This window comes from Penicillium vulpinum (genome assembly GCF_028829585.1).
Source record: "Penicillium vulpinum strain IBT 29486 chromosome Unknown utg000001l_segment0_segment0, whole genome shotgun sequence".
Taxonomy (NCBI): Eukaryota; Fungi; Ascomycota; class Eurotiomycetes; order Eurotiales; family Aspergillaceae; genus Penicillium; species Penicillium vulpinum.
In genome coordinates this window covers 7,576,759-7,602,413 of record NW_026643241.1, presented here as the reverse complement: position 1 = coordinate 7,602,413, position 25,655 = coordinate 7,576,759, and the positions used below count along the sequence as shown (strand labels likewise).

General features: G+C 47.9%; 10 protein-coding genes across 10 annotated transcripts; 5 read left to right on the top strand and 5 right to left on the bottom strand.

The window, feature by feature from the left end:
- Window positions 1–1,958: 1,958 nt before the first annotated feature.
- On the top strand, window positions 1,959–3,466 carry N7479_002711 (uncharacterized protein; the record flags this gene model as incomplete). The annotated part of the gene is made up of 3 exons (XM_057250408.1): window positions 1,959–2,784; window positions 3,050–3,316; window positions 3,375–3,466. The coding sequence occupies 3 exons, from the start codon at window positions 1,959–1,961 to the stop codon at window positions 3,464–3,466; spliced, it is 1,185 nt and encodes a 394-aa protein (XP_057114840.1).
- Window positions 3,467–5,015: 1,549 nt separating this feature from the next.
- On the bottom strand, window positions 5,016–6,014 carry N7479_002710 (mitochondrial 37S ribosomal protein uS9m; the record flags this gene model as incomplete). The annotated part of the gene is made up of 2 exons (XM_057250407.1): window positions 5,016–5,107; window positions 5,183–6,014. 2 exons carry the CDS (start codon window positions 6,012–6,014, stop codon window positions 5,016–5,018), a joined length of 924 nt encoding a protein of 307 aa, XP_057114839.1.
- A 226-nt stretch (window positions 6,015–6,240) lies between these two features.
- Window positions 6,241–7,815, top strand: N7479_002709 (putative translation elongation factor eEF-1 subunit gamma; the record flags this gene model as incomplete). Its single annotated transcript, XM_057250406.1, has 3 exons — window positions 6,241–6,270; window positions 6,325–6,526; window positions 6,806–7,815. The coding sequence occupies 3 exons, from the start codon at window positions 6,241–6,243 to the stop codon at window positions 7,813–7,815; spliced, it is 1,242 nt and encodes a 413-aa protein (XP_057114838.1).
- Window positions 7,816–10,951: 3,136 nt separating this feature from the next.
- N7479_002708 (NIF domain protein) lies at window positions 10,952–13,438 on the bottom strand (the record flags this gene model as incomplete). The annotated part of the gene is made up of 1 exon (XM_057250405.1): window positions 10,952–13,438. One exon carries the CDS (start codon window positions 13,436–13,438, stop codon window positions 10,952–10,954), a length of 2,487 nt encoding a protein of 828 aa, XP_057114837.1.
- A 532-nt stretch (window positions 13,439–13,970) lies between these two features.
- Window positions 13,971–15,070, top strand: rrp36 (putative pre-rRNA processing protein; the record flags this gene model as incomplete). Its single annotated transcript, XM_057250404.1, has 2 exons — window positions 13,971–14,108; window positions 14,159–15,070. 2 exons carry the CDS (start codon window positions 13,971–13,973, stop codon window positions 15,068–15,070), a joined length of 1,050 nt encoding a protein of 349 aa, XP_057114836.1.
- Window positions 15,071–15,847: 777 nt separating this feature from the next.
- Window positions 15,848–17,292, bottom strand: N7479_002706 (uncharacterized protein; the record flags this gene model as incomplete). Its single annotated transcript, XM_057250403.1, has 2 exons — window positions 15,848–17,039; window positions 17,093–17,292. The coding sequence occupies 2 exons, from the start codon at window positions 17,290–17,292 to the stop codon at window positions 15,848–15,850; spliced, it is 1,392 nt and encodes a 463-aa protein (XP_057114835.1).
- A 2,343-nt stretch (window positions 17,293–19,635) lies between these two features.
- Window positions 19,636–20,349, top strand: N7479_002705 (DNA-directed RNA polymerase core subunit RPC19; the record flags this gene model as incomplete). The annotated part of the gene is made up of 4 exons (XM_057250402.1): window positions 19,636–19,755; window positions 19,853–19,944; window positions 20,073–20,149; window positions 20,216–20,349. The coding sequence occupies 4 exons, from the start codon at window positions 19,636–19,638 to the stop codon at window positions 20,347–20,349; spliced, it is 423 nt and encodes a 140-aa protein (XP_057114834.1).
- A 406-nt stretch (window positions 20,350–20,755) lies between these two features.
- Window positions 20,756–21,583, bottom strand: N7479_002704 (NADH dehydrogenase [ubiquinone] 1 alpha subcomplex subunit 6; the record flags this gene model as incomplete). The annotated part of the gene is made up of 4 exons (XM_057250401.1): window positions 20,756–20,875; window positions 21,054–21,200; window positions 21,373–21,434; window positions 21,541–21,583. The coding sequence occupies 4 exons, from the start codon at window positions 21,581–21,583 to the stop codon at window positions 20,756–20,758; spliced, it is 372 nt and encodes a 123-aa protein (XP_057114833.1).
- Window positions 21,584–21,986: 403 nt separating this feature from the next.
- On the top strand, window positions 21,987–22,643 carry loc1 (the record flags this gene model as incomplete). Its single annotated transcript, XM_057250400.1, has 2 exons — window positions 21,987–22,289; window positions 22,365–22,643. 2 exons carry the CDS (start codon window positions 21,987–21,989, stop codon window positions 22,641–22,643), a joined length of 582 nt encoding a protein of 193 aa, XP_057114832.1.
- Window positions 22,644–22,865: 222 nt separating this feature from the next.
- N7479_002702 (putative hydrolase, alpha/beta fold family) lies at window positions 22,866–24,596 on the bottom strand (the record flags this gene model as incomplete). Its single annotated transcript, XM_057250399.1, has 6 exons — window positions 22,866–23,051; window positions 23,111–23,239; window positions 23,294–23,417; window positions 23,471–23,551; window positions 23,608–23,768; window positions 23,823–24,596. The coding sequence occupies 6 exons, from the start codon at window positions 24,594–24,596 to the stop codon at window positions 22,866–22,868; spliced, it is 1,455 nt and encodes a 484-aa protein (XP_057114831.1).
- Between the last annotated feature and the right edge of the window lie 1,059 nt (window positions 24,597–25,655).

Below are 25,655 nucleotides of genomic sequence, written 5' to 3'. Positions count from 1 at the left end.
TCCGATCGAGTACACACGAGGAGTCCGATCTGTCTGTCCAATGAATTAATTGGGCTCTTGACATTTTATTGCTTTTCTTTACTTTTCTCCCACGGTATTTGATTTATTTCATATGTCGTACATCCGCAGGGTGCATCCTATCCTGTTTGCTCAATCTGATTGCGAGTGATGAATTTGAAGTCTAATATATTAGTATTGAATATTAAATATGGAATTATATTGACAGGTAGGTTAAATGTTGATTGGTAAGGTTAATGTGTACGGAGTAAGTAGATCATTTCCAGGGAAGTATAAACATGCGGCAAAAACTAGCCGGATCTTCGAAGTGGCATTCCGTAGTAATAGCTAGTTCGGTATTCCGGAGTATATTGCTCTTCATCCCAACCAGATTGTCGGATCCAGGGGTGGAATACGACAGGGACGATAGAATGATAGCTTGGTATTCCGTACCTTTGAAGGTAATAGTAAATAGTACCCCGTACATATAGTACATATGTACCATATAGTATGGAGTAAACAAATACCTTTGTAGTCTACTTAGTGATAATTGCTTTTCTTCCCCCCTTGAGACTTGAGCAATCAGAAACCAGAGGAAAAGGAAACTGACGTATGTAGGTGGCCGCCAGGGTTTTTGCAGATCCAATCGGGCAAACAAGGCTCCACAAGTATTTGAATTGATTTATATTGGACTAGTACATCTATAGTAGGTAGTTTCAATGTAATATGTATAGGAAAAAAAGTAATAATCAGATGACTCTGATCTTATACTATACATACAACTATTATTATCTACTCCATATTATTATGCTATTAGCCTCAAGTAAGCATGCACCTCCATTGCCCAAGGTTTTCCAGCAGCTGCCCGGCTAATCTCCCCGGAATGTAAATAAGGATATCCCCTTTTTTTTACACTAAACTGTTCTATTGACTTAGTTGATTGCGTTTAGACTTTGCAGGACCTTTGCTTTTTTTCTTCCCTTTCCCTTTCGCCAGACTCTTTACTCCGTACGCAAGGGGAGAATATTTTGTCTCATGTCTACTCCTTCATTATCAGCCCCAGACAACATGGACAGCGTTACACACTATAAAAATGAACAGAGAGATAGAGGGTAAAAAAAAGAAAGGAAAGGTATCCCGCCTGACCTCGAGAGCTGAACCCCTAAATAAGTTGGGAAAAACATAAAATCACAATACAATAAAAATGTCCCAGAAAAATATCAAAAGAAATGTTAAAAAATCCCTAAAAATCCCCAAAAAATCACTCGGGAGCAAAGAACCATTGCATCGGGTCCAGATTATAGTGCCAAATGGAGTTTAGGTGTAGATCCTCGATCGCAGATCATATATGTCTTTAGAGGAGATTTGAGATTTGATATTATATTACTTTATTCCCGGAAACAGTAGTTTGTTCTTTTTTCCCCTTGGTCCCTTTTTTCTCTCTTATATTCCTTATACTCTTTATAGACCAATTCACACTATTATATACACTTGATCTATCCTTATTCTTACTGATCCTTTTGATCGGCTCTTCTTTTCAGATCCATCCACTCCTCTTACTCCCCTTAATATCTCTTGCCTTGACTTATCCCGACTTTGCACTGCCTAATATTTAATTCTTGTTTAATTCCCCTCCTTCTCCTGTTTTTTTTTTTTTTTAATCTTCTTCTTGTTTTGAAATTTTCCCCTTTCAATTGTGTGATTTTGTTTTCCTCTATTACTTAAATCTGTGTCGCGGGTGCGTCAAGAGGACAAGATTTGAATGTCTACTTGAACCGCAAAGGATCTCATCCTTTCTTTCCCTCCTATCTCTATCTTTCCCTCCAAAGGGGAAAACTTCATGAGTGGGAAAAAAATTCCTGGAATCTCTAAAACCATCCAAGCTGGCATCTTACGCAAGCCCACCGCTGTCTCCCAAGCATTGGGCTGAGCTTGATCTGCACCGATCCTTGGATTGCCTCATGGATGGCGATCAACGAATGAAGCAGAATGAAAGGTCAATGTCTCGGTCTGGAAATGCCGCTCGAAGAGCAACTGGTCGTGCAACGGATCATTTTGACCCGGCCATACAACCACGTGGAGACCAAACGGGGATGTCGCAACCCCCGGAGGAAGCCCCGATGTCCTACGACTACGGATACACAGGCAGCTCCTTTCACGGTGGTTCCCTGCAGTCAAATGACTTGCAAAACTATCAATCCCAGGAGTATGCACGGGCTCAACGAACTCAACAAGCGTCGTCTATTCAACATCCGCGACGGCGCGCGCCAGCTCAGGACCCCTCTGCATTCGCACCCTATGATTCTAACATTTTGTACGGGTTCGGTCACCAGGGTCCAACCCAAGGACACTTCGAGGTTGTGCCACAGTACCAGACACGGCCGTCTGCAGCAATTGATGCCCTGTCGAACCAATTTGTTCCACAGTATTTTCCGCCAGAGGAATCTGCAGGGTCTGGGGTTGTAGGACTCTCGCCTTATCTAAATGCGCAACTCCAGCCTTATAACCAACCTGGTCCCATGGCACGTCCGAACACCACCCAGTCCTTTCCTGCACCCATCTCGGATTTCACTGCAATAGGTTCCGGGTCCATGAACCGATTGGATCAACCCCAAACAGAGTCCCAGCAACAGCAGTCGGATCAGCCCAGCCTAGAGGAGGCCCTCGGACGATACCAACGCATTCTGCGCCGCATATTCGACCAAACGCGAGCCGGAATATTGGTAGAGGCTGGAGGATCGCTGCTCGAAATTTCCGAATGGCTTGTGACCAATGCACGGGACCTTGGTAAGCTGCTGTCTTTTTCCGTCAGCGCTATTTCCTATATATATTTTTCGCCCCATGGGAGAGGATAGAGGAACAAGTGTCCACGGTTTACTATGAGTGTGCTCGCCTAGTAGCACAGAAGTCGTACTCCCGACTGGACCCTTCTTTTACTTTGTTCTCTTCTGTCCCCTAATGTTTCCTCTGAGGCTGTAGGCACGCATCATGCAACCATCATCTGACACCTTGATGGGTCTACAATGAGAGGCTAATCTTATCCGATATGTAGGCCTCCTCCATGACGACAGCATCCATTACTCCGACCGTCTGAAGCTCTGGAGTGAATTCAATCTATGTTGGCTGGCCCTTTGTCAAAAACAAAAGGATTTGGTGCTGGAAGTGATTGCGACAAGTCAACAACCTGCGCATACGAGTCTAATTCGACGAGAACACATGGATGCTATGGGAAGGGACCTGATCCAGCTTTGCGATCAACTTGAACCACACGGGTTGGTGGATTATCAAATGGGAATTTGGGAAGAAGAGATACTATCCGGTGAGTTCGTGCTATACTCCAATGCACCTATATTACCTTCTAATGACATCCAACGCAGTCTTGGGCCAATGCCTTGATCTCATGGACAGCAGCCCCGATCTTCACCACATCCCTGCCAGACCCGAAGCCACAGTAGTGCCCCGACCATGAACCAAGTCCCAAGGAGGAAACAGAAGAAGCGCAGAAAAGCAGAAAAGAAAAACCGCAAAAAATTCCAAATACCCCAAACGTCACATTCAAATTGGCCCCACTCCCAAATAAGAAAGACAACCGATGATGATCGGAGACTATACACGCATTGAGCCAAAAACACGCAAGCGCTGCCGCCACGGGGAGGCTATTGCCTACTAGCGTCGCGCCAACCCGGATGTTGGTTTTTGACATCGCGAAGAGGTAAACCTGTCACCTCTCAAATCATCGGGCACCAATCAATATCCTATCCGCTCTGATGAGGAGATCGAGATCGACTTCCCACTCCTTCCGTCTTCGGTCGGTTGTCCGTGCCCCCCTCTTCATAGAGGGCGATCATTTGCTGGCGTTATCTTGGCCAGCGCTTGATCCTTTCAAATTATACCTATCGCCTACTATCCTGGCGTGACGCCGTGGCTAAACGAAATACATTGCCACCTTCATCATTCGCCATCAACCACACAATCACAATCACCATCACAATCATCCTCCTTCCCCATTCACTATACCCTAATCACGAATCTGACGAGTTGTACATAGTCTCATGGTCTTCTGTGGGTGGCTTTATTTGGCTTCTATTATTGTGTTTTTTTCCTTTGTCTCCTATCACCATCTCTATTCTTTGTATTGAACCGATTTGAACTGGCTTTGCATTGGGGCGTGGGCAAAACGAAAAAAGGCGAAGGGCATCTGGCGCAAAAATGGAATGGGACCTTTGTGTTCCCGTTTTGGAATTGGGCTTGACTTGGGCTTGGGATTTGTAGTCGGTTTATTTCATTCCTCCTTGCTCTGGCGAGTAGTATACGCTGCTTGTTGTTGGGTATGTGATGTACAAGATTCATCTTGGCTTTTGCCTTTTGAATTTGCATGTCGCGCTAGCATATCCTTCCAAGGATTGGACCTGAGACGGAGTCAATCCACTGGATATCAAATCATATATCAACTATATCATTGTTTAGAATTTGGGTATTTGGAATCGTAGTAAGTTACATTAGAGGGGTTTGGAGCTTGTTCGAACTATAGGTTGGAGAGCTCAATCGCTCAATATTTGCCCTAATTTATGCGTAATAGTCAGTTATCAAGGTTGTTCATTCTGCCCCTACCACATCTGTGCTATCAAACTTGGACAATAAAATATTCAAGATAACTCAAAATTGTGTCTAGCCTCATATAGCATCCATTTGAGCATCTTTCCTCGTGTCCTTCTAGCACGTGAAGAAGCGCCAAGACTAAAGGCGAGGATCTATAAGATGAACTTCACCCCTCGCGATTCATACTTGATATCACGTATGTATTCAGTGAAATTAGAACCGTAGACCTCGAAATTGATGCATAACACGCTGATTTAATCATTCAATTCAAATTCAATGTAAACCTTAGAATTGGTGCCCCATATGCATTGAGAGTACAGGATATAAAACAAGTCGCGAACTCGGGGTGCCGTGGTTGGTGGAATAATACAGTATTGAAACAAAAAGGAAATAGGAAATGGCCGAGTGATCTGGCCAGTTTAACGCTTGACCCAGGTAGGCATCTTGCGGGCCTTGACGTGACCAGGCTTCTTTCTCTCGACACGACGGGCGTCGACTGTGATGGCACCAGCTGTAAAGGAATTGACGTTAGCAATTTTGTCCGGAATCGAAGGAGATATAAATAAAAATGGAATCAGAAACATACCCTTCCTCAGAATCGGCTTCAGCCCAGGCTCATGCAACAGCAAAGCCCTACCAAGAGCCAATGTAATCGCCTCAGCCTGACCAGTAACACCACCACCCCGCACCGTAATCCAAGCGTTATACTTATCCAAGCGCTGTGTACACCTCAGCGCCCAGAGCGCACTCTCACGATCATGAACCCGCTTAAACGCATCCACCAAACTCTTTCCGTTAACCAGAACCTCACCCTCACCCTCAACAAGCTGCACAACAGCCGAAGACTCCTTTCTCTTTCCCTTTCCGCGAGCGCGCCCATGCTCATCCACCGTCCGGGGAACATTCTCCACGGCATAAGGGTTACCAGGACGCAAGAATGCGGCGAGGCTATCGCGCACCTCGGCGGGAACCATATCGGGCTGGATGCGGTTCAGCCGCTGCAGGATCTTGACCAGGGACTTGTATTTCTTCATGGGCACGGGCTCGCCCACGTAGTCTCGGAACTGGGCCAGCTTGAACCACGCCATGCGTGGTGCCTCGCTGGTAGCCACTACAGGGAGCGAGGCATGCTTCGCTTGCAGAGCTTCCAGCTGCAGGACGTGGTCGATGAACCGCGGGCTGCCGGAGAAGTAGGAAGGGGAGGAGGGGATGATGCGGGCGGGCTTTTGGATGAAGGAGCCGAAGTTGATTTCTGGGGCTGCGGCGGCGGGAATGGATTCGGCTTCTGTTGCGTAGGAGCGCGTGCGGAGGGTGTTGAGGGTTGTTCGGGAAGCTTGAGTTGAGGGTTTTGTGAGGGTGGAGGTTAGGCGGAGGGATTGCATCGCCTGTGTGAGGCTGTTGGGTTTGTGCCACGCCATGGCTGGTGGAATTGGCGGGAAATTCGGGGCTGGAACTCGGATCTGAGGGTCCTGGATGGAGGCCGTTGATGCTCTCCGAGTGTCATGTTTTTTGTCAGGTCATGTGATTCTGCAATATCAGTTCCTCCGAACACCGAAGTCGTCCCGCCAGCACAAAATTCTTGCCCGCCCCTCTCCTTTTCTTTCTTTCTTTTTTCTTCTTCATCTTCCACACTTCACATTCAAGATGGCATTCGGAAAGCTTTACGGTCAGCCTGTATGTTTTATCTTCGTCTTTGTTATTTTATTCTCTGTTTCTAATGTTCTCTAGGACAACGGTCGCACCATCTCCATCCTGGTCGCTGCTAAGCACAACGACCTCGATTTGGAGCTGGTCAAGACTGAGGCCAACTCTGCTGCTGAGTTCAACACCAGCGCTGAGTACACCAAGATCAACCCCACTGGCAAGATCCCCGCCTTCGAGGGTGCCAATGGCTTCACTCTGTCTGAGGCTATTGCCATTGCCGTCTATGGTACGTGAATACTTTTTTTTTTTGCCCCTTCGATACATTGCAACATACCCATCGGTCCATCTTTACGCCTATCTTTTTTATGATGAGATACCATTAGTTATCCCTGTCTGAACTGTAACTGTTGAGAAAAAACAACTCTGAAAAAAATTTGGCTACCCCGCTCTGCGGGAAAATTTGGACTCGACCTACCCCCTTTTTTGGAATTGGACACCTCTGATTGCTCCATTGTTGGATCCGATCGAGTTTTAAAGCAACCTGACTAACACGTCCTGCTTATAGTCACCTCCCAGAACGAGAAGACCACCCTCCTCGGCAAGACCAAGCAGGATTACGCTTCCATCCTCCGCTGGTTGTCCTTCGTCAACGCCGAGGTTCTGCCCAAGTTCGGTGCCTGGTACCGCCCTCTGATGGGTTTCGAGCCTTACAACAAGAAGACCACCGATGAGGCTGCCAAGTCTGCCCTCAAGGTCATCTCTACCCTCGAGACTCACCTCACTGCCAACACTTTCCTTGTTGGTGAGCGTATCACCCTGGCCGATATCTTCGCTGCCTCTCTCCTTACCCGTGCTTTCGCCACTGTCCTTGACAAGACCTGGCGCGAGGCCAACCCCGCCACCACCCGGTGGTACAACACTATTATCAACCAGGAGGCCTTCAAGGCTGTCGTCCCCGCCCCCCAGTTCGCTGAGGAGGTGATTAAGTACGTCGCCCCCAAGAAGGAGCCCAAGCCCAAGGCTGCCGCTCCTGCTGCTGCCCCCGCTGCCGCCGCCACTGAGGATGCCCCCGCTGAGGCCCCCAAGGCCAAGCACCCCCTCGAGGCTCTCGGCAAGCCCACTCTCATCCTTGATGACTGGAAGCGCAAGTTCTCCAACGAGGACCCCCGCACCGTTGCCATGCCCTGGTTCTGGGAGCACTTCAAGCCCGATGAGTACTCTCTCTGGAAGGTTAACTACAAGTACAACAACGAGCTCAAGCTCACCTTCATGGCCAACAACTTGATTGGTGGTTTCCAGACCCGTCTTGAGGCTTCCCGCAAGTACCTCTTCGGTGCCCAGTCCGTCTACGGCGAGAACTACGACTGCGTCGTCTACGGTGCCTACATGACCCGTGGCCAGGAGTGGGAGCCCGCTTTCACTGTCGGCCCCGACTTCGAGGGTTACGAGTTCACCAAGCTCGACCCCTCCAACGAGGCTGACCGCAAGCTCGTTGAGGACATGTGGTCCCAGGACGTTCCCGTCACCGTTGACGGCAAGGTCAAGGAGTGGGCCGATGGCCACGTCTTCAAATAAGCGTGTTCGCCCCAATCCACCCTCCCCACCTCCTATAAAATTTCATCCCCCAATACCCCAATGGACGTGCTGTGCTTGAAGACATCGTACGCCTCACGTCCATTCTCTTTTTTCCTCTGCCTGAAATTCTTTGGGATTATCCAAATGTCTTGACCTAAGGTCTTATGTGTTGATGTTGAATCATGGTTATGAATACGTTGCGACGTGGAATGATGATCGACCGAGCTGGCTTGGGTTTTGCTACTGTGACAATCCCAGTTGGCCAAGTCGCTGCTAGTTAGTTCTGGCAATAAAAGAACAGAGACAGTTCTCTGATTTCTTGAGTGCATACTCGTTTCTTCTTTGTAGTTGTGTAGTTTTAAATTATCACGTAGTATTTAGTATACACAGGTCTTAGGCTTATACCTATGCAGCTTGCTTGTGCGAGCTGTGTGCTTCGATGTTTCTAGCCAACATTTGAAGTTGGTTGTTCCACTTTCGATATATGTCGCCACTTTCGCTCCTGTTGTCCCCTCTCGCCTTTATATTCTCCTCGTCGACGATTTGCATATATGTACTGTCGGTCTCAGCATTTAGTTGCTTACAAGCACAGATATAAATAGCCGGATAGCTATTTGCTACTTCTTCTACAACCATCCTCTTCTCACATGCATATCATTTTTCTACTCAATCAACTACATACCTATGTATCCTCTTACATACTTTCTTAACTCAACACTCATCCTTACCCACATGTGCATCTATTAACTATCATCTTTATCAATCTCTCCATCGTTTCTTATCTTCATTCCACATTTCACATCTACCATCTACCATCTCTATTCTTCATGACTATATATGGGAGTCACAAGTTTCTCACTGTTTAGTCATAACTATTCATAGGAGATCCATATAGGAACCTGACAGTCCCTATTTGTCCTTGGTGCCGGCTAACAACAGATGATGGTGTGATGGTGGCTTCAACACTGCGGTGAGGTGAGCCGGATCTGAGAGTAACCTGAGAAAGTAAATGATATCTAACTAACTTTACACGTCACAGACTCAATAATCATACATATTCTCAAGAACGGCACATGCAGTCTACCTCTACCCCCACAAGCTCTTCTACCGCACAATTGGAAAGTGGTATGGCGCAATAAATAGGCGCAGTTGACAGATGGATCAAATCCATCGATGTTCCTTGGTTTTTCTTTTTTGGCTTTTTAACAGAGCGAATATATCAACACCGGCATCACGGTTTGTGGTCTTTGATCTTCGACCTTTCTACGTTGTAGGAATGGCGAATTTCTGTTCCAAGGCTCTCTCTCCTTCCACTTTGAATGTCGACTCCCTTGTGTAATTATCCACCTATTTTCTTCGACAAGCTGGTTGAGCTGAACTGCCACAAACATCTCCAGATCTGCCAATGGCAATACCGAACACAAGCTGACCCTCTACATGAACCGGAAATGGCACAATCACTCGGTCAAGAGAAATGATGTGGAACACATGGCAATATACGGAATACCCCGAAAGCAACCATAGCCGTCACGGCTGCCACACCAACTGGTCCCCGCAAAGCAGGCGAGATCACAGGCAGAACGGAAGGTATAATACCTGCCTTATATCAGCGTCATTCGAAAGGAATCCAGGACCATATATCATTCACCAAAATGCAGCTGCTGTAATACTCGAGTTCTTGCATGCCTCCGGATCCAAAATGGAAGCTCAAATTGCCTTTCGATGTATCGTCTGCGAATACTCCTCGAATCAGCAACATGAAAAAGAGAATTCTTTATGGGTTTCTACAGAATATCGAAGGTATACTCATCCTGGACTAGGCCTGCTAGCTAAGAAATTTTGGAAGCGACGTGCTTGTTGGCTACAAAAGTATCACTACTGGCTGTCTCGTCTGTCACAACCATCTTTGTCCCAAGTTCACGTTCATCACACCCCCTTCATTATAGCACGAGATCTGGTTGGCATTATGGGATGAGAAATGGCCAGATTCGACTGGTAATTATCTTCAGCAAAGATACTTCGCCAAACACATCTTTCCACAGCGGAAGAGCAGCCTTTAACTGCGATCCTGAGAGCGCTGCAAAACAACTACTCTACCTACCTAATCTCTGTGGCACTCAGCCGTTCTGGAACACCTCGCCATGAGTTGACTGCCCTTGTCCAGATCCATATATGGTGAACCTGTTTCTCACCTCTATGCGCCGCTGATTCTCCACTGTGATAGACCACTATGTCCTTTCCCAATCACCGGGATTGGCTTGTCGGTGATGCAGCAGACCACGACACATTGCACAGGTGAACATCCGCAAGAATCCCCATATGTACTCACATGGATACGCCTAGGGTGAGACGCAGTGGTATTGCATTGTGCTGTGGTGGAGGGTGACTGTTATGAATATAGTGTTGCATAGATCGTTGTACCGAATGAAAACCTTTAAAGGGGTTACTGCTTAAGTCCGTATATTAATTCAAAATCTCTACTATTGACTCAAACGACTCGGTAGTTCATGATTCCTTTGTCCTTTTCACAGAAGTGAAATTCGTGTAATTCAATGACTTTGTGGATGAAATATTCGATTGAAGGTTAGTTGTGTTCCTGAGCTCAATATTTTCGTATATGATTTTGAAGAGATCAAGCAACACACAACCCCAAGTTCTATTGGTCTGCAATATGTGAATAACTATCGAACAGAGAACTACTAGCATTTGATGCATAACTCATATTGATATAGACTAGAGGGGAACTGGAGGAAGAAACATTTGAAGCGGAATTTGGAGCTAGATATATATCTAAAAGTAGATATAGCTATAGAAGGACCAATATGATTACGATATTACCATGTTCTAATCTACTATTCTCCCCTCATTTACATTTACTCTTCCTTATTAGTCTACCTCACTCTACACAATAAACAAACAAGACTGGTATAGTAGAGCAGAGCCAATGCGTTAACGATGCATATACATATACACGTAGTATGGAGTCATCTACTAGATACAGATTACCAATTCAAGACCTCTAAAAAGAGGTAACAATGCACAGTCCAGGATATTGATGAAGCAAGATAACGGACAGTAAAAAAAGATCCCAACGCTCAGAATCCATGCATGAACCGTGATAATAGACTAAAGCACCTCAACGCTTCAAAATCCCAAGCCCCTCCTCAAGACGATCAAGCAGCCAATTCCCCGACCCAGTCGATGAAGCCGGCGAGGGTGACCGATCGTGCTTGGGTCTCGACATAGTCACAGCATCTGCAGTCCCAGCCTGCGTAGTCATAGCATGCGCAGTCACGGCATCTGCAGTCTTAGCATGTATAGTCGTAGCATCCGTAGGTACAGCCTCCACTATCACAGCATCTGGCGGAACATACTCAGCCACATCCAGATCCATACCGGCAGTTATATCCGCATCTGGAGGGAGATACTCGGGCGATAGTCCGGTTGACACGATGTTTGCAGCATTGGCAGCGTGGGCAGCAGCAGAGGCAGACTCGAATGCCGCCCCGGGACCGGAGTCAGAGCCGGAGCCAGATTCAGCACCAGGCTCGGGAACATTATGGCTCCAAAAGAAATCCCTCTTTCGGAAGTTGTATCTTGGCTCTGATGAACTAGTAGGATCGAATGGACCAGCAAGCTCCGTCTCAGGAGGATTGGGATGACCATTGTCCTGCTGCAGAAGGGCCGCCAGTCTGGTTTTCTCTGCGCCCTTCTTTCTGCGACGAATAGCTCTCTTGCTTGCGCCAAAGTAAGGCTCAGCATCACCGTTTACTTCTGGCTCGATCCCGGCACCGTCTAATCCCAACTCGATGCTAGCGACGACCTGGTCGCTCGTCACGTTGTTGTAGTTTGGCGTGGGTATGCCGTTAGCCGTTTGGGTTTCGCTTTCAGCGGCCTTAATGGCGCGAGCTTCTTCTTGCTTGGCTCTTTTGCGCGCTTTGCGAGATAGTCTGATTTCGGCTTGTTGTTCTTCTGTTTTCTGCTCGGGTTGCTGGTTTGGATTTGTGGCTGGCGGGTTGGTGGTTGCAGTACTGGTGCTGGGGATTGCGGGGGTTGTAATTGTAGCTGCGGTTGCGTTCTGGGTTGTATTATTGGCAGCAGCAGCGGCGGCGGCGGCAGCTGCTTTTGCTTTTGCTTTAGCCTTCTTATTTTTTTTAGGCTTGGCCTTGGGCTTAGCAGGAGCAGGAGCAGGAGCAGGAACATCCTTCGAACCGTCGAACTTCATGAAATCGGGTATTAAGTCGGCATTCGCCGGCCTTGGGAGGAGACTCATGCCGCCGTCCTCATTGTCGACAGAATCTTCATCGAGCCCGATGTCCAATTCGAGAATAGTGCCCTCGCCCTTTTCTACGCGCTCATTCCAGGAGTGGAGGACCCTGCTCACGTCGTCGTGGTGGGCGAGGAAATCAAGACGGTTGAGGACCTTAGCGAAGAGCCTCGACTCGTCGATATTGGGATCATCGTTGAACTCCGGGATCTCGAGGATATTGTACGGCTCGCTGGAAGCCTTGATCTTGCTGTCGTCGATGAGGATGGTGTTCGTCTGATCCCAGCGGTGGCCCGCGGGGAGGTTTGCAGCTTCGGTTTCACGGCGCTTCTGCTTGATGTTCTGGTGTGGCAGTTTGGCGCTTGGTGATGAAGGAGGGGGATCTTTTAGATGCTCGTTTCCTGGGAATGAGCCTTGGATATTTGCATCCGCCCAGACTTTGTGCAGCTCCTTGTAGACTTGGAGCTTTTTATTGTATTGGCCAGCGGTGAGGCCAAATTTGTCGCGTCCCCAGAGGGCGACGAGGGAGTCGTGCATGGGACCTGGGAAGATCTGCTCGCAGACTGCGTTCACAGTCGCGGGTTGGGAACTGGACCAAATCATGACTTTGTAGTTTTCGATGAGCGTGGTTAGGAAGTGATCTAGTCCGGCGCGCCTGGCGAATTTTGGTGGGAATTTCCGCGCCTTTCGGTAGATGAGGGTGCCGTTGAGATCGAGAATGACGAGGAGAGGTCGCTTTTCTGTCTTCTGTGGCTTCAGTGATGCTTGATTTGTGTATTGCAGTGTTGCAAGTGGGACTTTGACTATCGGTGTTGCCGATCTTTGTCTTTGGGGCTCAGGCGTGAGCTTTTGTGCTACGCTGCCGGCCATTGTGCTCATAGGTCGGGTGTTTTGGAAGGGTAGTGGGGTATTCCTATCGAAAGGGAGGAAAGGAAATGGGGGTGGAAATGACATCCCGCTATCAAAGCCGGGGTACATCCAGGGCATATTCTGCGCCATTTGGAAGCAATCCATGCCCATTGGATCTTGTGGGAAAGTATTCAAAGCACCGAATTGTTGTTGGCCTTGTCCTGAAGGTATTTGTAGTTGGGCATGCTGTTGCATGGCAGGAGTGTGGCTCCTAGATTGATAGGGTTGTGATGTTTGAATACCCTGTGGAATCTGATACCCAAAATTTGGGTTCATATTCGGCGTAGAATTGTACTGCGACGGTGGAGGATTGCCTTGTACAGGATAGTCCCCATATCTCACACTCCGATGTGGATCCCGAGTGTGCGCATTACGTTCCCAAGAGCCGCCGTGTGAGGGAGCCGGCCGGCTGTGCCCCCGTCCGTTCTGTCTTAATGTTGGGTCCATATTCACTGGATAATAAGCTGAATCGGCATACTGGGGTATCGACTGGTATTCCAGATCAGCGGCGTAAGACGCACGCCTCGGTTTTTTGTATGCGCGAGACAGCTTGAAGGACGTGGGACGTGACGAGAGGAAAGTAGAGAATCTCAGTTGGGAGTTCAGAGAGCCAGAATTTGGTATTGCGAGAAACTGTTTAAAAACAAGTCAGAATAAATCAACAATTGGCGAACATGCTATCCACGTAGCTAATGGTAGTGGCGGTAATACCTGATTGGCTGCTTTGGGAAGAGGATGAGAGTGAGGCGACGAGAAATTTATGAGTGGGAAATGAGGGAAGTCTCGACTGCGCAAAAAATGCAGGGACATCTATAGAACATCAAAAGCAAATTGGCTAAGAACGTTCCAAGGTTGTTCGCATGGGGTCATCGCGAAAAATATCTAATCAGTGCTTATCGCTCTCACCGCCCCAGCGGCAATATTTTTCTTTTTTGAGAGATCTTCCTCCGCGGGGGTTTTCACTGACAGCAACAACAAAATGGCTATTTCCGATATGCTCAATCGCCGAGTGCGAGCTCGGCCAGATGATGATGATGAGGTGTACTCCGAGGCATCAGGTTCCGACGAAGGCTCGCAGGCTGGCTCTGATAGCGAATCGAACGGCTCCATTCATTCAGTAAGCCAACCACAAATCCACTTTATGATTACAACTAACAAACAATCCAGCCAGCAGATGACTCCGAAGCTGAAGATGCAGGCACAGGCTCCGATTCTGAAGCCAGCAACTCAGACAAAGAAGAAGAGCCGGAATCTGACCTCGACGACGCCGACGACTTCCAAGCTTCACTAGCAGACATCTCCTTCGGCGCTCTCGCCAAAGCCCAGGCTGCAATGCGCGAGAAGAACCGCAAAGACAAGCGCAAACCGAAAGACGACTCCGCACCCTCAACAGTCGACGAGATCCGCACGAAGCTCCGCGAAGCACGCGAACAAAAGCTCGAAGCCGCGGCCAAATCCAAATCCAAAGAAAAGAAGAGCCGATCCTCCAAGCACGCACCGATGGAGCAATCATCCAAACGGGCCGTGACGCGCAAGCGCACAGCAGTCGAACTTCCTCCCGCGCCGCGATCCCGCGACCCGCGCTTCGATGCGGCCGTTATGGGCCACAGTGGAGTCGGGAAGCACCCGCATGGCGGGAAAGCGTATGCGTTCCTGGACGAATACCGGGAGTCTGAGCTTAATGATCTGAAGGAGCAGATGAGGAAGACGAAGAATCTTCAGCAGAAGGAGAAGCTTAAGGGGGAGGTCCGACGGATGCAGGATAAGATGCGGTCTGCGCAGAATAAGAAGCGTGAGGCGGAGGTGCAGGCTGAGCATAAGAAGCGGGAGAAGCAGTTGATTCGGGAGGGCAAGAAGGCTAACCCGTACTATCTCAAGAACTCGGAGTTGCAGAAGCAGGTTCTTGAGCGGAAGTATGAGGAGATGGGATCACGGGAGCGCGCAAAGGCTCTTGAGAGGAGACGCAAGAAGTTGACTTCTAAGGAGCGGAAGGAGATGCCTTGGGAGCGGAGAGGGGCGGAGGGTGGTGGTGATGATGGGGGCATGCCTAATGGAGGGAAGAGGCGGAGATTGGAGTAGACCTTTTTTTCTGTACTGGGTTAGGGCGTTCATTTATCTGTGAATGAAAAGCACATAGTATTATGCATATGAATATTGAATGTTTGTCTACATGTCCACGGGTATTCTTGAGTGAGGTGTAATGCATTAGGATTACCAGTCTCAGAGGTGAGGACCAATATAGCAGCAATAGCAAAAGATTGCAAAGAGAATAAAAGAAGGCATTCAACACAGGTCAATAAGAGGCAGCGAACTCATTACCATAATGCTTTATCTCCCAAAAAAAACAAGTTCAAAAGGTATAGTACGAAGCATGGAACCGCCAACGCCCAAAAGCAAACTTGATGCAGAAAAGAACCCCCGAACACGAAATTTTACAGGGTGCCAAAAAGCCCTGTAGATACTGTCATAGCATAAATAACATGATATTGATCCAAGAATCATTGGTGGGTATGGTGGGAAGGATTTCCCGACTCAATCATCCAGGATGAGTCGGGGGGTAGTGGACATTCACATTTTCCCGGGCATTGAATCGTTTTGGGTTGGACTTGCCAATGAGACGAAATGATTGCCTGGGACTTTATATAGCACCAAAGTGAGGTCTTTGCATTCCAAGACAGCAAATTCCTCAGATATGATAATAGATATAGGTAGATGGCATCGGGGATGATCTGTTGGGTCGGGCATTTGCTAGCAAGTAGGTTCAAGCAAATTCCATCATTACTTGAAACTCGCAAAAGCAGAGCTAACCCTAGGCCCCTGTAAGAGGCATTCTGAGACTAACAAAGTAATGTCGTATCACGAGTGAAACAGATCCCAAGCCCGTGCACAGAGGCCCAAAAATTCATCCTTCTTTCTCCGCTGTGTCTCGGGCGAGTCTCTTCCTGCACCGAAAGGTCCAGGGAACGAAGAATGTGGACCGGGCATAGTAGCTGGGTTAGGCCGGTAAGAGTCGGGGCCATGGCCCAGCGGCGGACTTCCGTTATCCTGTTCATACTCGCTCCGAGGGCGCCGACGTGCCGTAACGTCGGACGGGGCGAACATACCAAACGAGGCAGGAGGCGGACCGTGGGGCGCCGGGGGTTCTGGGGCAAGAGGCGCGGTCTTGGGGCCTGCGTGAAGTATCTGTGGGGATGGCGGAGTGGGAGGTTGGTGACCTCCATAATGGACAATGCGAGGAAGCAGCTCCTCTCGTCCACCGGACATCTCATGCACGGCCTCTTCGGCCGAGTTATATTCGCGCGGTCGGCTGGGGGTTTGGGACATGCTACCCGGTAGACCAGGGGAAGGCATGGGCGCCAAGTTGTTAGATTGGGAGGAGTTGGTGCTTGACGCGTTTAAGTGTATATTAGCGAGGCCAGAATCCCGGTCGCGACCCAATGTATCGGAACCGAAGACGTCGGAGAGGGGAGGAAGACGATTGTTTGTTTGGGTTGCCGGCAGCTGGTGCATATGCGATGTCGAGCCTAAGGTCGGACTCTGGTTGACAATATGGCGGGTTAATGGCTGCGGCTGGTACCTGCCAGTGAAAGTCTGGTGTAGCGGAGCAGATTGGATAACTCGCTCGTTTGCGAACTGGGAGGCGGATGGAGGGACAATGGACAGGCCCGCCGGTCTGCGCTTGCCGGTCTTGGGCATACCCATCAAATTCGACTCTGAAGGCTTAACGCCATCTGGACCATCATCCTTGGCGGATCTCTGCATGCGCTGTTCAATGATCGACCGCTGCTGATCCCGTACAGAGAGGCTGCGCTGCAGCTGCTCTCGCATGATCGGATCGTGGGTCTGAAAGCCAGGCGATAGACATGCTAGGCCTACATGGTGCATCGAGGCTGTCAAGGGTCCTCCCGGGGGGCGGACGGACAAACCACTGGAGGATGGAAGACTAGTCGAAAGGTCTAATTTCCGAGGCCGGGGCCGACTTTGCATTCGCGGGGGGGATCCTGGTTCCTTCTTTACAGTTATCTGTGGGCCTGCACTGCCTTGAGATCTGAGGATAAAGTTAGTATGTGAAGCTCCGATTCCGTGAATCTCTCGACTTACGGAGACGCTGGACCTCTGTTCTCGGTCGGGGAACCGTGTGCCGCGGATCCATTTTGGGGGCTTTTGGATATCCGGGGCGGAGAGACATTGGACGGGATATTATTCGGAGGAGCTAAAGGCGGGAGGTTTCTCGGGCTGGGGTTGCGAGGGCGCGGTGATGACAAGGGGGCCGCCGATGCGGATGCCACTGCGGTGGACATGGTCGACGGACAAGATGATTTGAGTAGCTCCGGATAGGGTATCACGACCCGAAAGATGGCGCAAGTATTTGTAGTTCACTGTGTATTCACTTGATAAATCTCCTTATGCAAGGGCATCTGGAGTTGATGCGGGTGAAATCCGGAAAGCCGATCGAAACGTGGGATCGGCCAGCTCTCGGTCTATATATCCAAGTCGGAGAGTACTAAAGAAGCTCCCACAAAGAAGGAGAGATGGGCGGTTAAGCGGCGGCAGTGTGACAAAAAGAGTCCAGAGTTACAAGCGAAAGAAATGGACAAGAAAATGCGAGGGAGGGAGGGGGGGAAGTCTGGGCCCTGAATAGAAAAAAAAAATAGAAGAAAAAGAGATCGCCCAAGCTATCCAGGGGGAAGTTAAAAAAAGGTAACGGAGGTATTATGAGAATGTACACAGTACGTTGATCTTAAGAAGTACAAAGAGGGGAACAAGGCATCAGCGGTGACCCCAGCTAAGTACCAGATACCCGAACACCCCCGGTGGATCCAACTGAGACACGATGTGTTTCTGGGAGATGGATGTTCCAGGGGGGTCCACCAGTTCATTTTATTTTATTTTATATTGATATGTATAGTAGTAGTGTACGGAGTACGGAGTAGAAGTATTTTACTTAAAGAGAAGAGAAATATAGAGAAAGTAGGAGTATACTACTTTTATATAAATCTCCGTACTACTAACTTCTCTATTCAATAGTTCCAGAAACTGACACCTGAAAATATCTAAAATTATAGTTATATTTCCAGCCCCGTTCGACTTTCCACTTCTATAATTCGCCTATTACAGTATGTGGATCCCATTTCTCTAACATTAGTATAACAAACAAATAAGTATTACTAGTACTAGCACCATCCTGATATTCAAATTATCGAATCATAATCCCCCTAGGATACACCGTGGACTCGGCACACAAAGGACAAAAAATAGTCACATCACTTCCATCCACTCGCACAGCGTTATATGTCAAACAGGGCGCCGCGGGCGCTTATATCAAAAGGGGGCCACTAGTGTGTGGCGTCCACAAAATCAGTCACTGGGGCACCAACCAACACCTGTCCCATGCGTGTACAACACCCTACCAACCAAAACACTTAGCACTGAAACTGAAACTGAACAAGGAAAATTTGATTCAGGTTACGGAGTACGGAGTAAGTACTTAAGTAGATGTTAGCTTACGCCTTACCCTATTTCAATAAACTATTACTTTATCTAGAGTAATAAGTAATACACACTATCCTAATAACAAGTCTACCACTTATATTAGTACTCGTCTATTCGATTTTACCTGGGATTTTTGCGTAAGCACAGACCAGGGGTGCGTGCCTTAGACTCGCATATCATCTGTGCAATTCTTAAACAGGTGTTTCCGATGTCTGTCTGTGCCCCGGTGTCTACCGGATGACAAATGGCCTATAGTTTCTTATTGAGCTATCTCTCTCTAGTAGTAAAATATACTATCTAACCTTGGAACCTGTTGTTTCATAAATTGTACTATTAACACTATTGAAATTTTTCATAGACTCTAAATCTCTTATTAATCTATCTGAGAGACCTTGAGATGAAATGTTCATATACTACATCAGCAACTACATCATTGCATATTGATCACCCTGTCAGACTACCAATCTTGGAACCCTGTTACTCAAGTGAGTACAAAGTATGTACGTACCTACCAGTAAGGAATAACTGCATACTGTTACATTGGGAAGTATATATCCGCGTATGTGGAGAGGCTCTAAATGGAAAAAAATATATGCTTGACGTTTCCAACATTATTATGTGCATATGTAGTGTTACATAAATGGATAATGGTTGATGTGTACATGTAGGCATAGGCTGTATAGGCGGTACATATAGTGATCCACTGTCTTGCGAGAATATATGTAGATTGGGTGACTTTTCCAAATATAGAAATATGCAAATGACATTTTCATATAACCCTTGCATTGATAAGCTCTCTAGAAAGAATGACCACACCATTTATCTTCACAAAATACTACATCTTCACAAAGCAGTTCTATAGATGACAAAAACAGCAGGCGGTGAGAGCCGACTATCGATAACCCACCTTTTTTTCTTCGAGATAATCTTCGACTTGGAGATCCAGATCGCGCAAATTTGTTACGCTAAAAATCCGACCGAACTTCCAAGCTAAACGACAGCAAAGACATCAATTTACTGTCTTGCAAATCCTGACACACCCAACCACCAACCACCCACCCAAACTCCCGCATCCACTCAAGCAACCCTCGACATAGCGTCGAACCTGTTAGATCACCACCTACCTCACACCCCTCAATAAATCCAACACAATGCCTGGGTCCATTCACTCCCAAGACCACGACCAGTCCATGGTCGATGCAGAGCAGGAGCAGGCTGTCGACCTACCCCAGTCCAATGACCCCATCCTCGAGGAGAGACAGATTGTCGTGGTACGTATCTGATCCGCCTGGAATATCCGAATCAATCTCAGGATTGAGCTCTGGATTTGTCTACCGAAGCACCAAGCTAACACCATACTTCCTCCAGCTCCCCGGCGCCACCGAGACCGCCGCTTCATTCCAGTTCGAAGGCGAAGGCCACACTATGGGCAATGCGCTGCGGTACGCAATTATGAAGAAGTGAGTGTATCGCGAGGCACTTGATTGCGAAGATAGATTCAGTTTTCATACCGGATTTTCTCTCGCAAGCATTGAAATGAAACCTCGATCTGGTCTGGGGAGAACATCATCACTAACTTATTGACTAGCCCCGCCGTTGAGTTCTGCGGCTACACCATCCCCCACCCCTCTGACCCGAAGATGAACGTCCGCATCCAGACTAACGGTATGTCCTGCTGCGTTCTTGTGTATTGTCGGAATGTTGGAATGTTTACTGACTGCGTGGCTTCAGATTCTACTACTGCTCTCGAGGCTCTGGAGAAAGGCTTCAATGATCTGATGGACCTGTGCGATGTCGTAACAGAGAAGTTCACTGCTTCGCGTGACCAATTCAATGCGGAGAGTGGTAACCGTATGGAGGCATGAGGTGGTGTATTTGCATATGTATTATTTAATTGGCGTTTTGGGTAGAGGGAAAAGTACATTTTCTATCTCGGGCATTAGAAGTGCTTGCTTTTGATTTCTTTAGTATATACATTTATAAGAAATACTTGATGAAGATAGAGGAGTTATTCGTGTGCTGCGTTTTACGACCCTAATATTGCCAAGAAGTCTGTGCTGTCATAGGCTCAGCATCAAGTCTCGAAACTAGGCGTATGCACAAACTATCGGCATAGATAGGAACGCAATAAGATAATGGAATGGCTTATTCAGACAATATATACACATCATGTCTATCGATGGCGCAGTGCCTTTAACTGCCACATCGCGGACCAGAAACGAGATGAAGAGGATAGGAAATGAGAGAGAAAGAAAGAGCAGAAAGAGAGTTTTAATTGCGACCCTCGAGGAAACCAGACACAAAGTTGCGGGGTAGCCGGGCACCAGGATCTTCTTCTGGGCGGAAGTACTTCATGACATGAGAAAGCTGCTTCCAGTAGTTAAGGGTTTCCTACATTGAAATGATGTCAGCATTTTATCCTAGAATTGCGGGGTGACTTCAATAATGCATAATGAAATAAAGACAAAGCGGAAGCAGATTTGCTTCTCGCATTTGTCTTCTTGAAACAATCCACAGGTCGAATAGAGATATCATATATCCCCAGACAGAAAGGTTGGACTAGACTAACCTGGAATTCGGCGTGGCTCTGGTACAGCAGCACATCCACGACGTTCAATTGGCTGACGTAGCGGTGCTTCTCAAACTCCTGACGGATCTTCGTGCGGATAGCTGAAACGGGCATGCCCAGAGAGTACATGGTCTGGATCTCCGGGGACTGTATTCGATGATATCATGTTAGCTGAGTCCGTTGCGGGGTCAAATTATAGCCTGTAAGCCAGAGAAAAGAGCCACTGATCAATCCGCTCCTGCGGTATCCGCCTGGAATGCAGGAAAGGAGCATATCAAGGGAGAAGGTGTATCGGCCGGGGATCTCGGGGTAGACTGACCGCGCGGAGCCATTCACGGTACGACTTCAGGACTCGGGATTTCGCATCGCCCCAGTTGACAGCTAGAAGATGAAGATATATATTAGCACGTTTTCGCAAGTGGGATAGACTCCATTGACGATCCCGCCGGGTGGACGGCGGAACGCATCGGGCGTGGAAGAGACGTACAGGAGCGCGTGCGCTGCGCCAGGTAGGTAGGGTTGATAGTCATTTTGTGAGGAGAGTTGAGTGCCCACTCAATCCAGTGCAGTTTAATCACTGGGTGCAGAGAGACGGGAGAGAATTGAACGTGGGTTCCTGAGCTATGAGGGTGGAGGTTTCGATCTGAGGTTGGTGGTGGAATGGGCCCGGCTCACCGCCTGCCTTTTCAAAAAAAATCTTTGCGAATTTGGGGATTATCGGACCGTCTGCGCGAGGTTTCTCTGCTCTTGTTTTTTTTTTCGTCGAATATTTTTTGATATCTTTGATTCTGTCGCAGAGGTATTGGAATAATTTTGGGTTGTTGAAGTAATTCCAACTCTTTTCTCGCCAACTTGTCAATCTTTGCATTCCTCCCACTCTCAGTCCGCCTCGACTCAACTTAATCAACCGTTTAATTCCTCAATCGCTACAAAATGGCTCCTAGCAAAGGCCCTAATGTTGGAGGTGCCAAGGGCCTCGCAAAGGGAGGCGCAAAGGGAGGCAAATCTTCCCTGTCGTCTGCCTCGCGCGTCAGCAAATCGAAAGATGCTCCCAAGCGTCCCCCGGCCAAGGAACAGAAGACCAAGCCCCGCACTGTCCAAGAAAACTTGAAGAAAAAGAAGAAGAGAGTATACACTGAGAAGGAGCTGGATCTTCCTGAGTTGAACCAAATTACACCCGTTGGAGTGATCAAGCCCAAGGGAAAGAAGAAGGGCAAGACTTTTGTCGATGATGCCGTACGTTTTCCCTACTATGCTCTGTTCTTTTGATTGCACTATATAAAGGTCTGGTACTAATACTATCGTCTACAGGAGGGCATGATGACAATTCTCGCCATGGTGAACGCCGAGAAGGAAGGCCAAATCGAGTCCAAGATGATGAAGGCACGTCAATTAGAAGAGATCCGCGAGGCAAAGAGAGCCGAGGCCGAGGCCCGCATGAAGGAAAGGAAGAACAAGTTCGACGACGTCAAGGATTCCATCCGGCAAAAGAAGAAGGGCAAGGGCGACAAGGCCGCTGAGGCGACGAGTATCAAGGATAGTATCTCGAAGCCCGGGCGATCAAAGAAGAAGACCGTTGCATTTGCTTGAAAAAAAAGTGAAGATTTGTGTCTATATTTTGATTATGTACTTAGATGTCGGGGTTCGGCGTTTTCACCAATTTATCAATCTATGTCCGGAACAGAAACATTATTTGCAAAAATACCGTCCATGCTGTGGTTCCTCCATTGTAAACCATGAATGGCCTCTCGCTTTCGAGCATGGTGATTGTAGTAGTTGGTTGCGAGGGCGAAATGTTTGGGGGGAAGCCAATTACAGCCCCAAAGGTAGTGCGAGTTTGCGTCGCATTGAGACGAAGTCAGGCTTAGGTGCCATGTCGGGTTCTTTGTTGGCACCACCGTGGCTGGCAATATTTCCGGGGAGTCTTTCGGGGTGTTCGACAACACCAGGAATACTAGTGTCAATTTCACTTGCCATTTTGTTCAAGAAGTTTGTCACCTGAAGGAGAGTTAGTGTGAAGTTGTTCCGATGCCAATAGCCAATTGATGGATACATACCGGCTTGACAAACCATCTGGATCCTCCAAGCTCAAACCAGCCTAGATGGCCACCCCATGATGTAGTCAACATGACTCCATATGGTGTTTGGGTCATTTCCTGGTAGGGCAGAGCCTCTCGGCAAGCAATCTAGTAAAGTCAGCCATCTTTCCACAGTTAACATGAAAGATCTTCATAGCTTACAGGATCATCCTCTGCTTGAATGCTAAAGAAAGGAATCCTAATGGCAAGCATGGAATCGGTGGATGTGGCATCACGGTAATACGCTCCCTCGGTGGGGTAGCCCCACGTTGGACATTGCAGGGCTCTGTTGCATGTTAGATGGTACTCATTTTGAGATGCAGAACGAATTCTTCCTACCGGTCGAACTCATGAAGGTAAGTAATGCTTCTTATCGCATCGACGTCGATGCGAGGATTTTTGGAGACTTGGTCAACATGTCTGGATTTCATGTGGTTAGTTGACTTTTCACATCAGCCGAATAGACAGGTACCCACGCCTCAAAGAGCTTCTTCATACTCGTGCCCATGGTTTTGCTGTATACCTCCTTGCCAAGCCAGGTGCTTTGCAATGTCATAGAGCTAACATCCAAGTTCCACGGGCTCGCACAAATCACAGCTGCCTTCAATTGGCAGGCATCACCTTCCTCTCCCAAATACTACACACTTTGTCAGTATAGAGTGCAGGCCATCGGTTTTGCAGGGGATCATACATTAGTGAGAATGTTGGCACCGAGTGAGAATCCAATTCCAAACAGAGGGCGGTTGGGGAACTGCGCCTTCAGCCACTTCACAGACTGGCGAACATCCCAGGTGGCTCGAGCGTTGTAGAGAACGCCGGTACTGATGTTTGTCTGCGCACATCCTCTCGAGTTGACAACACATGCTTCCCACGCACCATCTTTCACGAGCGGTGCTAGAACTTCCCGCAAGTATACTTCATGGGAGCCACCACTCAGACCGTGAAGAAGTACAAGCATGGGCTTGGTGTCGTCTGAGGGCAACACCGCAAATTCATCCTGAGTGAAAAACGATGTGCGTGGCGGCAGACCAGACTTTTGGGTATACTTTCTCGCTTGATCAATAAGTTCCGGGTCTTCAGGAACATCGTACGGTGCAACCACGAAATCCATGGCATAATGACCTGTGAATGCAGGGCTATCCGACTCGAACATTTTACGTTTGTAGTAAATGGGAACATTGTCGTGTTTCATAGTAGTCCAGCATGTCTGTAGGTGCCCATTGAACAATAAAGGATTTAAGTTGCATGTTTCTGGTGTTGCAGACCGACAGATATCCACGAACGTGGTTTGTTCTTTAACGCCCCCAGCGCCGGAAACTTTGGTCAATGTCAACTTATTGTCTTTGGCATGATGGAAAGCTATGCGGCCCTTAGGGCGAAGCCATGAAATCAAACCCATAGCAATCAGCCCCGATAATAGGACTGATAGGGGGATTGTATTTAGCGTTGAGATGAGGTCGAGCATGAGGGTGTAAGCACTAAAAAAAATGCTCAAATTGAGTAAATGACTCGATAACCCAATGAAGGTCGCTCAACTTCTATATGCTCTTGAGAAAGGAAAAAAACCGGCTTGAGATAACAATGCAAAAATCCAAAATATCTGATCCAAGGATCCAAGCCAACAATATTGATATCAGAATAGACCTCGGCAAAACTCTATGTTTGGATTTTCCGCCTAGGCCCCTGATTTTCTGCCCACCTGTGCAAGGCTTAATGTGACTAAGCTAATTTTATCCCATTGCACGTGTCACATATGATTTATGTATATTTGTCAGGTGATCTGGGCCTAAATATGGATTAGTCATGATTATGAGCGCTCGGACTGCAACAGGTACACCTGATTCATGTTGGCGTTTCTATCAGACGCCAGGAGTCAGTTGACGATGTCATAGCGCATACAAGACCTGCGCTCAGATCTGACTCAAGAAAAGCACCCTTGACATGGTGCAGTTGGGAAAAGTTGGGAGCATTCCGAAAATGAAGTGATGATGAGATATGATGCTTAATGCGGCAATCTGCGTTCCGCATGCGGAAGCCCTAGATTCACATCCGGCGTGAAGCACAGGGGAAACCCCTCCCATGTCTTCCGACAATAGCAATGTGCTTATCAAAAGGCAACCAAGATAGATGGAGGGTTAAAATGTTGAAATATCCGGTGTTCTGCATATGGATCATCGGACAAAGAACGGGCTGCAGCCACCAATGATCAGTTCCTGTTCTTCTTTATATGTAATGCTGATAGCATTAACACCTATCTTTTGTGACCCAGTCCCATGGTCCGTTTCCGTGCATCTTTATCTTTTAGCAGACTATTTCAAGGTCAACGGATCCATATCCTTTCTCTTTTTTCCTTTGAAGTTGATAGCGCACTGTTTGTCACACGATGCGTTTGATCTCTACTACAACATGATAGTTCAACACTCGAACGCCACCATTCTATCTTATTGATTCACAATTCTCTCATGAGGCCTGGTCATCAAACACCTTATGAATGACTGTGAATCCAAATAAAGATCAGTCTGAC